Below are 12,997 nucleotides of genomic sequence, written 5' to 3'. Positions count from 1 at the left end.
TGTATTTTATTTATATGCAATAAAGACATATTTCGTTATTAAGTTTAACTTTAATTCAAATTAACCATCTGGATTCAAATCTGATACTGGCACGCAACATGTTCATTGTAATATTAAGAGGCCTAAAATTCTGTGACGTTACACTGTCTTGTGTTTCTGTATCAGATTCAAATAAACTGCCTATTGGAAATAAAAAACAGAAATTATAAATTTAAAACTTTATAATAAACAAACATGTAGATGTTAGAACACTTCCCCCATTGGCCATTTATATAAAAAATGTAAATAGTATAAGACTAAGATTTCTACAAAATACATTTTCATATGGTTCTATTTCATGTTTGATATTATTATTAATAACATGTGTTGACTACTATGGATAGTGAGTAAAGCCAACCATATATTATTTTTTTTAAATAAAATACTCTAAAGTACCTAATAAGAGTTAATTAATGTGAATGATGACATTTTTTTTTTTTTTACTTTTTACTTTGTATCTTTTGAATTTTTATTTTGATTTATTTAAATTGTTGTTAATTATTATATATTAGTGCTATGAATATTCTGTACTATAAAACATGCATCGATTTGTTTTTCTTTAAATAAATATTATTATTATGATTATTATTAATGCACAATAATTAAAACATCCAATATAATAATCATGGCTAATATCCTGTTAATAACAATACTAAAACATATTTAGTTAAAAATTAACCTTGGTAAACACATGGAAAAATATGTTTTTATGAGTTTTAAGCATTAATTTACTTTCAAATAACAATCAATAACAATAATCTAGTTCAAATAATTCAATAAATGAAAAATCAATAATAAAACAATCAGCTTTTTGAAAATAAAAACTATTTTTAAAATTGTTGTAGTGAAATGCGTCTAACCTGTTCTAGAAGATTGTTGATCCAAATCAGTTGTCAATATATCAACATTAGCATCATCACAATCTTGTGCTACAACATTTTGTAGCTCGATAACCTCAGATAAATCTTTATACAAAGTTTCAATAGAATAAGACTTATTAAAGTTTTGATTAAATGCGCCTAATATTAACAATTAAAAAAATGAATTAATAAATAATATTTAGGTATGTATAAATGTTAGTTGTTATAAAAAAATATCCTTTTGAGTTCTAACCTGTAGTAGCAGATTGTTGGTCTAAAATAGCAGTTAATTTATCAAAATCAGTTACATTGTGCTCAACATAGTTTTGTTTCTCAATAGTTCCAACTATATTTTCATGTAAAGCTTCAACTGGATAGTAATCATTAACATTTCCAGTTGATACATGTATTAATAAGAATATTGAAAAATAAAAATAATGAATATTTAATCTGTATATCATCTATTTTAGTAGTTTTATATTTAAGCGCCAGGGTTCTAACCTGTAATAGTCAATGGTAGACCTAAATTAGCAGTTAATTCATCAAAATCAGTTACATTGTGCTCAACATAGTTTTGTTTTTCTATAATATCTGATACATTTTCATATAAAGCTTTAACTGGATAGTACTCGTTAACATTTCCAGTTGGTACATCCAATTTAAAAATATAAAAGAATAAAAATAATGAATAAATAACTTTTAATATATTATGTATTATGTATTTTAAAAGTTATATAATATATAATTTATATTATGGTATATACTACTGAGCTCTAACCTGTAATAGTTAATTGTTGTTGGCCTGAATCAGAAGTCAATTCTAAACTATTATTAACAACTTCTGTCCTATAGGACTCATTTATATTTTGTGTTAAAATATCTAACAGTAAAATATATTTAATTATAACTATAAAAAACTATATTACATGTATAATTTATTATGGTTTGGTAAAACTAAATAATATGTGGGTATTAAATAAAACATTGAGTTCATAAAATATTTTTCTATACTATCTACACTTTATTCTGTAGAGCACTGGAGCCTTAATCTTGTATAAAGTATTACATATTTTATTAAATCTATAACATATACCTTTAGTTTCAACTTTTGATTGTTTTTGTAATGTAATAGTCATTAAATCATCATTATTACTCTTGATGCCTTTAAACACATTCTTTTTCAGTACGTTTTTACCTGTTGTTCTTTTATAATTCAAGTATGACTTATTGACTTCCCCTGCTAAACATTAAATTAATTTACTACTAATAATATTATTAGGTAATATATTATATTATACAAATACAGTGGCAGGTTTTTTTTTTGGAGGGGGGGGGGTTCTTAGGGGCTGAAGTACCCACCGTTCTGTATATTGAATTTTTATTTTTATTATAAATTACTCAGATATCAGTTATCACTTAAAACTAAATGTATTAATTGTAGACCACAGATGTAGACTACCTACTACCAAAAAATAGATTAATTTTGTTCAGTAGGAGCTTTATTATCAACATAGTGCGCACCATAAAATATCGTAAAACTGCCACTGTATGAATATCAGTAATCAGAAAACATTTCTTAACAAAAATATATTTAAATTTAACAACACATAAACATTTAATTTTACTTGTATTGTTTGTTTTCTGTAGCACTGTATTAGTTGAAGAAGCTGTACCATTTTCACCTTGAGTTATTGTAAACGTATAAAAATATTTACCCAACTTCGATAAATAAAGACTTACGTCTTCTTCACCTTAAAATTAATTTAATACTTAGGTATAATATGTAAAATTTATTTTAAACATTTCATGTTATTTTATTATCTGTTAATAGATAAGTATTTATTATTCAGGAGTCTTCTAGTTATAATATGCAATACAGAAATAAAGTCACTGGATATTGTCTTTTAATGATGCACAAAATAGAAAATTTACCTACCCTTTCTTATAAAAAAATATAAAACTAAAACTTACTTCCTTTTGTTAATATTTTAGCTTTATACTTGAACCCATCTTTCCATTTTATCATAGTATATAATCCAATTTTTGTAGATTGTTTAGGATATACATTTGGACACATATATAATACATTGTCATCTTTAATACAAACTTCCAACCATTCTAATATATAATATAAAATAATATAATGATAATTTATTTAGTTAAAAGATCAATTAAAGATGTATTAGGTTCCTACTCAATATTTTTAATTTTTAATTAAATTCTGAGAGATAACATGAAAAATGTCAAAAGTCACCTTATATTATTTGAATTGTATGCTAAAATTAGGAAAGATTAAGTATGATGAGAATTAATAGCGTCCCTTAAGTAGTGCTCCAGGTAGGTAATAAACAGGGGGCACACTAGTTGCCTAATTTTATGTATACCTATTACCTATATTTTTTTTTTGACTACAACATGTTTTGTATTAACTTACCTACTTATTTTTTTATATTAATTATGTGCAATTATATATTTGTAGCTACATACTTAATGAATAATGACTTAATATAAAACAATTTATAATTATTACCTATTAGTTATAACAGAATATATTATATAATATTATTTTATTGATTAATATAATTATGTACCTATTATCTAAGATTTTTTTTTAATTAATAATTAAACAATTATTTAATAATTCTAAATATCTGTATATATTATGTTACTAATTACTATGTTACACTACTTAAGTCATACGGGAGGCAACTAGTGTGTCAATTCTTGGGAGGCAAATTGTATATAATTTTGAACTACCTGATCGTTGGAGGCAACTAGTGTAGATTATATTTATAGTATATTTTGGGAAGCAACTAGTGTGCTCCGAATAAACAAGCTAAATGAATTTCAAATTATTTTTGTTATTTTCTATTAGTTTTAATAATAAATGAATAATTATTGTAAATTAATTTGAAAATAATAATTAGGTATTGGTATTTAAAAAATATATAATATAATATGTTATATTGTTATGTATAAAGGACAAAAATGTCCGCCTCCTTTAATTGAATACCTAACCTAACCTTAGATATATACATAAAAATTTTGATTTTTTAACTACAAAATTACTTGCAATTTTCGCGATTTTGACATATTTCGTAAAAATTCAAACTATAAACGGTAATATATAAATTATGATAATTAGTACGATACTGACAAGAAAAAAACGTAAAAATCTTACGAAAACAAATGACTACTTTAAAGGTAAGTGTGCATATAGCTAATATACATAACATAGTAATATTGTAACAGTAGGTGTAAAATGAGAGTTCTAGAACCTCCTCCCCCTTAAATTTACATGTTTCGCATCTTCGCCATTGCGAACCACAGACTGATTGTTCGCATCACATGTTTATTATTTTATTATCACCTTACATGGCCGCCCGTTTATGACGTCATCGCGCGAGGAAAAGAACTGGGTGCTTGCTCAAATTATTCTATAATTTCGACCACGACGACGACGACGACGACATACGCGGGTCCCCTCCTCTCTGCACCATTACATTTGCCGCATTTACGTACTAAGCCTCGCCGAATAGCCCCAAAGGGGCGGCCGCTGTACACTGCGGCAAATGTAATGGTGCAGAGAGGAGGGGACCGCGTATGTCGTCGTCGTCGTCGTCGTGGTCGAAATTATAGAATAATTTGAGCAAGCACCCAGTTCTTTTCCTCGCGCGATGACGTCATAAACGGGCGGCCATGTAAGGTGATAATAAAATAATAAACATGTGATGCGAACAATCAGTCTGTGGTTCGCAATGGCATCGGCCGGTTTAACTATGTGCACTGGTCTGTTGGGCCAGGCACCCGTGGTTGGAAGCAAAAATGCAGAAACCTATGAAAAAATTCATAATCAAGAGGCAGCATGTGATAATGGTGGTATCACGTGGTTTGGAAGTTCATATACAGGACCGGGTAATAAGTTATATGACGCGAACAATAAGTTTATCGGATGTTCGTTGCCTAGGACAGAAATGGATAAAGTCACGTTCCAACACGATGTCGATTATAACAATATGACCAACCCGACAAAAGATCAGGTATGGGAGGCGGATAAAAAATCAATATTGGCAGCAATGAACACTACCGACAAATACTATGGTAACGTTGCCACCATTGTTGGCCTCGGACTCAAAAACATTGCAGAACGTACACACGAAGCCATAACCGGCAGTAATAGTGCAATATATCCACAGTGCGGTCGTGTAGAACCGGGTAAGCATGCGTTATACTCCATTATACATTTATCCAATATAATCTAACACATTTTTTCGTAGAACAAAAGGACAACGCCGCACAAGGAGCAGAGTCCAAGGGTAATGAAGAACCACCTGATACCACAACAAAATCAACAAATAACACTGACTCAAACGGACAATTGCGTACTGATCACCAGCACGTCGATAACTTCGATAATAATTTTTCAACTAGCGGTAATAATATGGAAACTCCTACATCGTCGTCCAAGAGGGCTGCTGATTCCCCAGCGGGTGCTTCCTTTAGCAAGAAATCCAATATGGTTTTACCTGGTACTGCTAGCGCCACTGCTTCTGACAGCGATACGGGAAATCCCAGTCCTGAAAATGCTGTATTACCTAGACCCAATCACATTTCAACAGGCTATACTATGGTATTCAAAAAATGTCATTCATTTATATCATACGGATTGGCTTGGAAAATGTTGGACTTATCTACTACAGTAAAAGGATTGCACGTGGTAACAACTTCGTTGAATCACATACCGGTCGAATATCCGTTTTTGTATTTATCGCCCAGCGAATACAGGTTAGTGAGTACTACACCGGGTTCATTGTGTAAACACGTAAAAGTAAATGTCGTAATGCGTAATCCGCGAACGGCCTTCGAGACCAATGCAACTACGTCTAGTTTGGCTACACTGAATCAAAATAAATTTGCCGTTGTCGCACATAATTTAACGAACATTACTCGTGGTGTGAATTACAAATACGGTTTTGGAACTACCAATGCGATGAATCCAACATCGTGTTCCGATGACAATGCTAAATATCAAGAAGAAACTATACAAGCAATGTACGGTTGTAAGTACGACGGAAAACCAATTTTTACCGGTGAATTCGACGGTATACCAAATTCTTTTTTTCACTTACCGTTTCATAACAACCATTATTACACTATGGTAGCAGACAAAGGACACAGCACAAAACTGGGTTGGCCATTATTGAATGAACTCATCACAAAAATTGATGCTAGTTTCACAACCGGTAAAACTATTGCCGAGTATTCTTACAGCCCTAAATTGGGATTGTTGGGAAAACCGATAGAAGGAGTTTTTAACGGGATATCGGGTAAATCACTTACGGGAAATGACATTGTTATTATGGTGAATAAAAAAAACCGAAGAGCTGGATTCACACAGATACAAATCAATAAAAATACGGAAAAAGTGAACGATACGGAAACCGAAGAACTTCGAGATGATTCGTACACAAATTATTTAACAGCAAACGCTATTTTAAGCCTTTGGAATGCGGTCAATACATATGGCGTCACGGTGATGACAGCGCTGTAGAAAAACAACCATCGTTGCACGTAGGCGTGTATCCCGTACACAAATTGACTACTACTAGTCAAGCGATAAAACCTAGCAGTTTCACTGACATTGAAGTCGTATTTGAGGTCAACACTGAAATGGTTAAATGGTTGTTGAATTCGGGGCACCGTTTCAATTCACGCACTTCGACAAGATTCATATTCCATTCGAAGACGGTGTCATGCATCACAATTTGTCTACTACGCAGGGGCAGTACTTTTTCCGCGACGATTTGTCAACGATGTATAATCAATTTGTAACAATAGAATAAGATAATAAATAATAACACATGGTTCAATAATATGTAATATTGTATTTATTTAATAAATGATAAAAAAATAACGGTGACAGTTTTTTATTATACATTTTTAGAAAAGGTGCGCTTATCCACGTGTACACTGATAAACGGTCTTTGAATGACGGGTCATTGATTATTGACAAATAGTGATTGGTCAATAATATTATCGGGGGGCCTTGTAGGGGGACATCGTTTTTATATTTAACATGCACTCTGGTGGTATCCCCTCCTAATAGCTCCTTCATTTTTTCCAAATGATACACCTCGTAATTGGGTTCGTTCCATATGACGAGACGTTTGCCAGCGCCATCGGAAAAACTAAAATTATTCGTTTTGTTGGCAGTTCCGAACATACCGTAATTCAAAAAAAAGGCGGCTACGGCGTCGAAAAAAAAATTTTTGCCCGCGCTCGGAGGAGAATGTATTAGCATGCTATTTCTTTTTGGAATTTTTTTATCCAATATATTGACTAGAGTTTGCAAAAATCGACAAACAAGACCGTCGTTATTTTCAAATTGATACATCAATAATTCGGAAGCTATTGAAACGGATTTTTCGATATCATAATAAACTGTTCCAGGCCCCCTAGCATATGCGTTGAAATACGGTTTGACATTGGGGTTATTATAGTATTCTACAAATTCGTTGATACTCCAGTCCCGTATAATAGCGCACCAATTCCTAAGAGCTACTTTACACTTTTTATCCTCTTCCAATATACTATTTAATTTACTATTCAAATAAAATTCTTTGATATTCGTGAACGCGTCGGGTGGGCAACAAGGATAGTGGTACAACAAATTTTTCAGCGACGTTGGGTACACGCATACTGGTTTGACACTGGAACCTCCCTCATCGTGTCCGAAGTCTTCATCAACGGGAGAGTGGTTCGCATTGCCGTCTTGATATTCTGCAAATGCACCGAGCTCTCTGGGAACGTCGTTCGGCATTTCATTGACGCATACTTCCACATTTCCTTCATGTCCCTGAGTCCTTCGAGATCTGACTTCCTAAATTTACGAAAAGTCAATATTATCCATATAATTAGGATCGTACATGTGGTCGAGTATATCATCATAAGTGGCTTGATTTAAAAACGGATAGGATAATTTTACCAAATTTCTATTACGATGTGTATTTTCCCTAAAGTGTTGATACAAACAAAATTGACATTTTTCCGGAGCAATCATTTTTCTAGTGCCATTGTATATTTTTAATTTTTCAGACATATTATAAATGAGTTGGTTTAAATGAATACTGAATGGTTTAGGTTCAAATGGTTCATAATAGTTTTTATGATTCCTAAACAATTTAGTTTTATTTTCGTAATTGCGTACACTGGGCAAATGTCTGTTATACAAAATGTCAACTTCTGTAGTTTGAAATTTATATTTTTTATAGTGAACGACGTTAAATTGATACGATGGCCCGTATTTTTTTCTCATGCTTGATATGAACACTTCTTTTAGATACGATTTACGAACATATTGCAAATAATTTTGTACTACATACTTGTATAAAATTGCGTCCATCACGTAATCCTCCATAGGAACCGACGCCGTCAATTTGTTGGGGTTCCCGGCCGTCTGTAGAAAAATATCGCACGATACTTTCCCAGTCCGACGACGTGAGGCGTATCGCCCAAACGCGTCTTCGAAGGCGTCGTCGTCCATGTTGGCGATAGAGGACGGATCGTTGCAACCATAAACACCGACAAGCCGAGTTTGACTGTCGGCAGACGTGGACGCAATGGACATGGTCGCCATGGGCTGTGACGATGACTGGGAGCTTTGATGGGTATTGTCGCAACATATTTTGTAACTCTTTAGTAACTTCATCAACTCCGTTAGGTCCACGGGGGACAATAACGTCGCTGATGTATCGATCATTTCCTCGAAAATCGATGTCACAAATTCTATCGACAATTCTTCTAAGCATGTGCTCATAAATTGGCGAGCCACGAGCAACAAGGCCTTGATTCTGTCTCTCATTGGAGTATCCTCCATATTGCATTCCTCCAGTAGCTCGTCGCGGGCTAGATTCGTAGTCGTCCATTTCTTTGGTTTCATCAGTGTGGAAAAATGTTCCGGGTGCCATATTGATATCAAAACTATCCAACTGAAATGTGAAATTGCGATCCCACCTTCAGTTTGAAATCCGTCAACAGCTGTGTGACGTGAACCAGATTGTCCACACTCAACTTCTCTATCTCCATAGCAGCCCGAATTTGTAGCAGCGGAATATTGGCAAACGCTGTCGACGTCGTCTTGGCCTTCTTCATCGGTGCCGCAGTTTTTTCCGCCTTCCTCTTCTTGCATGTAGATTCCATAGCCACTTCCGAACATACGGTGTTGTCTCCGTCAAACATACTTACAGTCAGCCTGGGTAGGTCTGTATAGTATGTCAACGTTGTACTGACAATGCACTGAACATTACGCTCTTTTATATGCTTATACACTAATAATATTGTATGCAACTAATAAAAAACTCTGTAATATTAAATAAAATTCTTAGAAAAAATGCATATAATATGCATAAGCTATATGCATTTTTATCACAATATCGTATTTTTAATTACTGGGAACGAAATCGCGTTTTTTTTATTTGACGGACAATATTGCAATTATCAATGGCATAATATTTATTTTAATTAATTGAACACACACAATAACGGCTCCACGTGGAGCAAAAACATTACATGGCCGCCCGTTTATGACGTCATCGCGCGAGGAAAAGAACTGGGTGCTTGCTCAAATATACTTGTATAAGATTGTCAAGGTTGTTGCTGATTGGTTGTAAGTTGTTGGTATAACGAGTCATCATCGCATCGTTGCCTGATAGTTGTCATAAGCTCGATGTGGTTTTTCCTCGTCGTAATGTTGAACTCTTATTGTGTAGAACCTACCGTTTGGAATTGCGTTTAACACTGTTGAGTGTGCTTTTTGGTTGTTAGTGGTCCTGAAAAGGACCGTTTTATGTCGTACTCCGTTACAAGATTTAAGATTAAGCTTTTATTGAAAACCCAAATCATATTATATTTATATTTTATACCTTAGTAAGTGTCGTATATTGTAGACAGTCGTCCAAATTATTACTTAATATGTATAAAGAAAAATAGTTTTAAATAAAATACGGGAGAGGCCGGTGAAGCAAAATGTACTGAGGCGACAAGAAAAATTTGGTATATAAGACCGCCGTACGCACGGGCAGGGGGAGTCCCGCTGTCGCTGAGTGAGTCGGCGAGAGTGTAGGTACGACGATCGCACGTGTGAAGCGGCGATTATAGTACGGGCTAAATTAATAGAATTTTTGATTGTTTATTTTATGTTTTTGAAGTTTAATAAAAAAGTGTCTCCGACCAGGACAGCCCGAGTTGGATATCATTTAAGTCTTCCTTGCGTTCCTACCTTTATATAGGAAACAGCGCCGAGATATACGTACCACGGGTATAGGTAATCTTCGAGTCGTTTCCACTATAAAGCCCCCCATACACGATCAGTTTTGAATGACAATCAATGTGATTGACATTCATGACTGACCATGAATGGGTATGACTGATAATGACTGACAGTCAAATTTTATGACTGATGAAATTCAAACATGTTTGAATTTTTTTCATCAGTCAAGATGATTGACATTCATGATTGGCCGTGTATGTCTATGAATGTAAAATTTATCAGTCGACCAAGTAAAATTGTGTGAGTCAGTCGTGTGTTCTTATTTGTGTTTCATATTGTCTTTTCGTAATTTTATATATTCGTCCATAAATGGCGAATAAGGTAAATAATGAAGAATTTTGGCGCGAATTTATACATTTATACCGCAGTTTACCTGCTACTTGGAAAATAAAAAGTGATTTGTACAAAAATAGAATTTTGAAACAAGAATGTTATGTACAGTTAACTAATAAATTAAAAGAAATCGATCCATTGGCTGATATAAATACTACAAAAAAAAAATCAACACATTGAGATCAAATTATCGTCGTGAGTTGAAAAAAGTTATGGCGAGTCAAAAGTCCGGTGCAGGTACTGACGATATATACTTGCCATCGGTTTGGTATTTTGACGAGTTGGAGTTTTTACGAGATCACGAAATGCAAATATCTGGAACATCGACAATGGATGAAGAAAGTAATGATCCTCAAGACGTAACATTGGAAAATTCGGTATGTAATGGAATATTATTATTATATTATCAAAAATAGATATTTATTGTTATAGAATATTTGTTAAATTAAGTTATTTTTAAACACGTTCGTGACTTATTAAAATACACATGCTAATCATATAAATAACAATACAAAAATAAATATTACCCATTCAAGTGTTATCGTGGCATATAAATAATTGTTACAAATGAAAATACAGTACGTAATAACTAATAATATTATAAGTATTTTATTCTTTATTTATTTTAAATTTAGTTTATATTTTACTTTATGATAATCATTCCAAACAATATAACATGATATTATAATATTATAAATACTGTTGAATTATTTATTGAATTGGTTACACTTAGTGATTTTTATATTTAGTTTTTATACGCAGTTTAAAATAATGATACTAATAAACAAAATAAAGAAAAATAATAAAAAAATAATTAAATATTAATATCTATTAAATCGTCTTGCCAATGGACTGCCCCGGCGTTGTTGAAATAATCACAAAATTTATCTCGTATTTCTTTGGCTGTTACTGATGAATTTCTACCTTGATAAGGCTGTAGCTGACCTAATTGCTCATCTTGATTTCTCCAACTTCCTGGTTCCACGTATCCAGTCAAAATATTTTCAAAATCAACACTATCATGTAAAAATGTTTCCATTTTATGTTGACGTAAAAAGTTGTGAAGATGGCAGCAGGCACGAACGATTATTGTGGTTTTTTCAGGACATAAATTTATTGTTTTTAAAAGTATTCGAAATCGTGATGCTAGAATTCCAAAAGTATTTTCAATAATTCTACGAGCCCTCGACAATCTGTAATTGAAAATACGTTTTTCTTTGCTTAAATTTCTATGTGGATAGGGTTTCATCAGATTATTTGAAAGCGGAAATGCATCATCCGCTACAAAAACATATGGAAATTTGTCACTTATTCCTGGTAGGTAATCTGGTTCCGGAATCTTTAATTTATTTTCCTTAAAATTTTTATAAAAAAAAGTATAATACACCTGCGTCTGAAACTCGTCCATTGGAACCAATATCCACCATAATGAATTCATAGTTGGCATTTGCAATTGCCATTAAAACAATACTGAACGTTTTTTTGTAATTGAAATAATACGAACCAGATTCTTGAGGTCTTATTATCTCTATGTGTTTGCCATCGATCGCCCCCAAACAATGATTAAAATTCCATTTTGATTCAAAGTTGTTAGAAATAATTTTCCATTCTTCTTCTGATGCAGGTATCTGAAATCGATAAAAAGTATCAATTAATTATTTATGTTATTTTATTTATAGGAATATAATATGTTCGAAACAAGCTCCCTTGAAACTCTTCAAACAACTTCACACGAACCACAAAAAAAGAAGAAAAAAATGGAAAATTCTGAAGAAAAGAGAAAAAATGATTTACTAGAATTAGCATGCAGCCGCCTACAACAATCTACATCCGATAACGACATTGTAGCAAAATCGTGGGCAATTGAACTAGGAAAACTTGAACCAGACCAACAACTTTTTGCTCAAAAAGCAATTAACGATATCCTGTTCGAAGGTCGCTTAAAAACTCTTCATAGAAACTCAGTAAAAATTAACCATTCTTGTGTATGCTCACGCTCTTCAACACCATCTACATTTATTCAACCTGCGCCTGTTTATATATCTTCAAATTCAAATTCATCACTGTCTGGTCATACATGGGAGACCCCACACGTTTCAAACACGACAGCTTACAACAGTTTCAGTGAACTTCTTAACGACACTCAATATACAAATTAAGATGTATTACTTTTATTATTTTTTAACTATTTAAACAAATTGTAAACATTTTTTTAATAAATTAAAAATAAATAAATTTACTTACCTTTATATTATTTTTTAGTACAGTTATTATAGCCTCACATGTTTCTATGATAATTTTTCCAATTGTTTGGGGAGCGATTGCGGTAATGAACTTAAGTTCTTCAAAATTAACGCCGGTAGCCAGGTATCGTAGCGTACATGATAAACGCTGGGCCGGAGAAATTGGTTCTCTCATACAAGTATACTGTTTTTCT

The 12,997-nt window shown here is 32.7% G+C and overlaps 2 protein-coding genes and 1 pseudogene across 2 annotated transcripts; 2 read left to right on the top strand and 1 right to left on the bottom strand.

Moving 5' to 3' along the window:
• Positions 1–4,503: 4,503 nt before the first annotated feature.
• On the top strand, positions 4,504–6,450 carry LOC126553989 (uncharacterized). The gene is made up of 2 exons (XM_050209101.1): positions 4,504–5,114; positions 5,177–6,450. The coding sequence occupies exons 1-2, from the start codon at positions 4,631–4,633 to the stop codon at positions 6,448–6,450; spliced, it is 1,758 nt and encodes a 585-aa protein (XP_050065058.1). The 5' UTR covers positions 4,504–4,630.
• A 1,000-nt stretch (positions 6,451–7,450) lies between these two features.
• LOC126553994 (uncharacterized) lies at positions 7,451–9,168 on the bottom strand (annotated as a pseudogene).
• Positions 9,169–10,772: 1,604 nt separating this feature from the next.
• On the top strand, positions 10,773–12,719 carry LOC126553988 (uncharacterized). The gene is made up of 2 exons (XM_050209100.1): positions 10,773–10,937; positions 12,240–12,719. Exons 1-2 carry the CDS (start codon positions 10,773–10,775, stop codon positions 12,717–12,719), a joined length of 645 nt encoding a protein of 214 aa, XP_050065057.1.
• Positions 12,720–12,997: the final 278 nt, after the last annotated feature.

Source organism: Aphis gossypii, unplaced genomic scaffold (genome assembly GCF_020184175.1).
Source record: "Aphis gossypii isolate Hap1 unplaced genomic scaffold, ASM2018417v2 Contig00395, whole genome shotgun sequence".
Classification (NCBI taxonomy): Eukaryota; Metazoa; Arthropoda; class Insecta; order Hemiptera; family Aphididae; genus Aphis; species Aphis gossypii.
The sequence above is the reverse complement of the archived record's forward strand: the minus strand, read 5'-3'. Positions and strand labels throughout refer to the sequence as shown.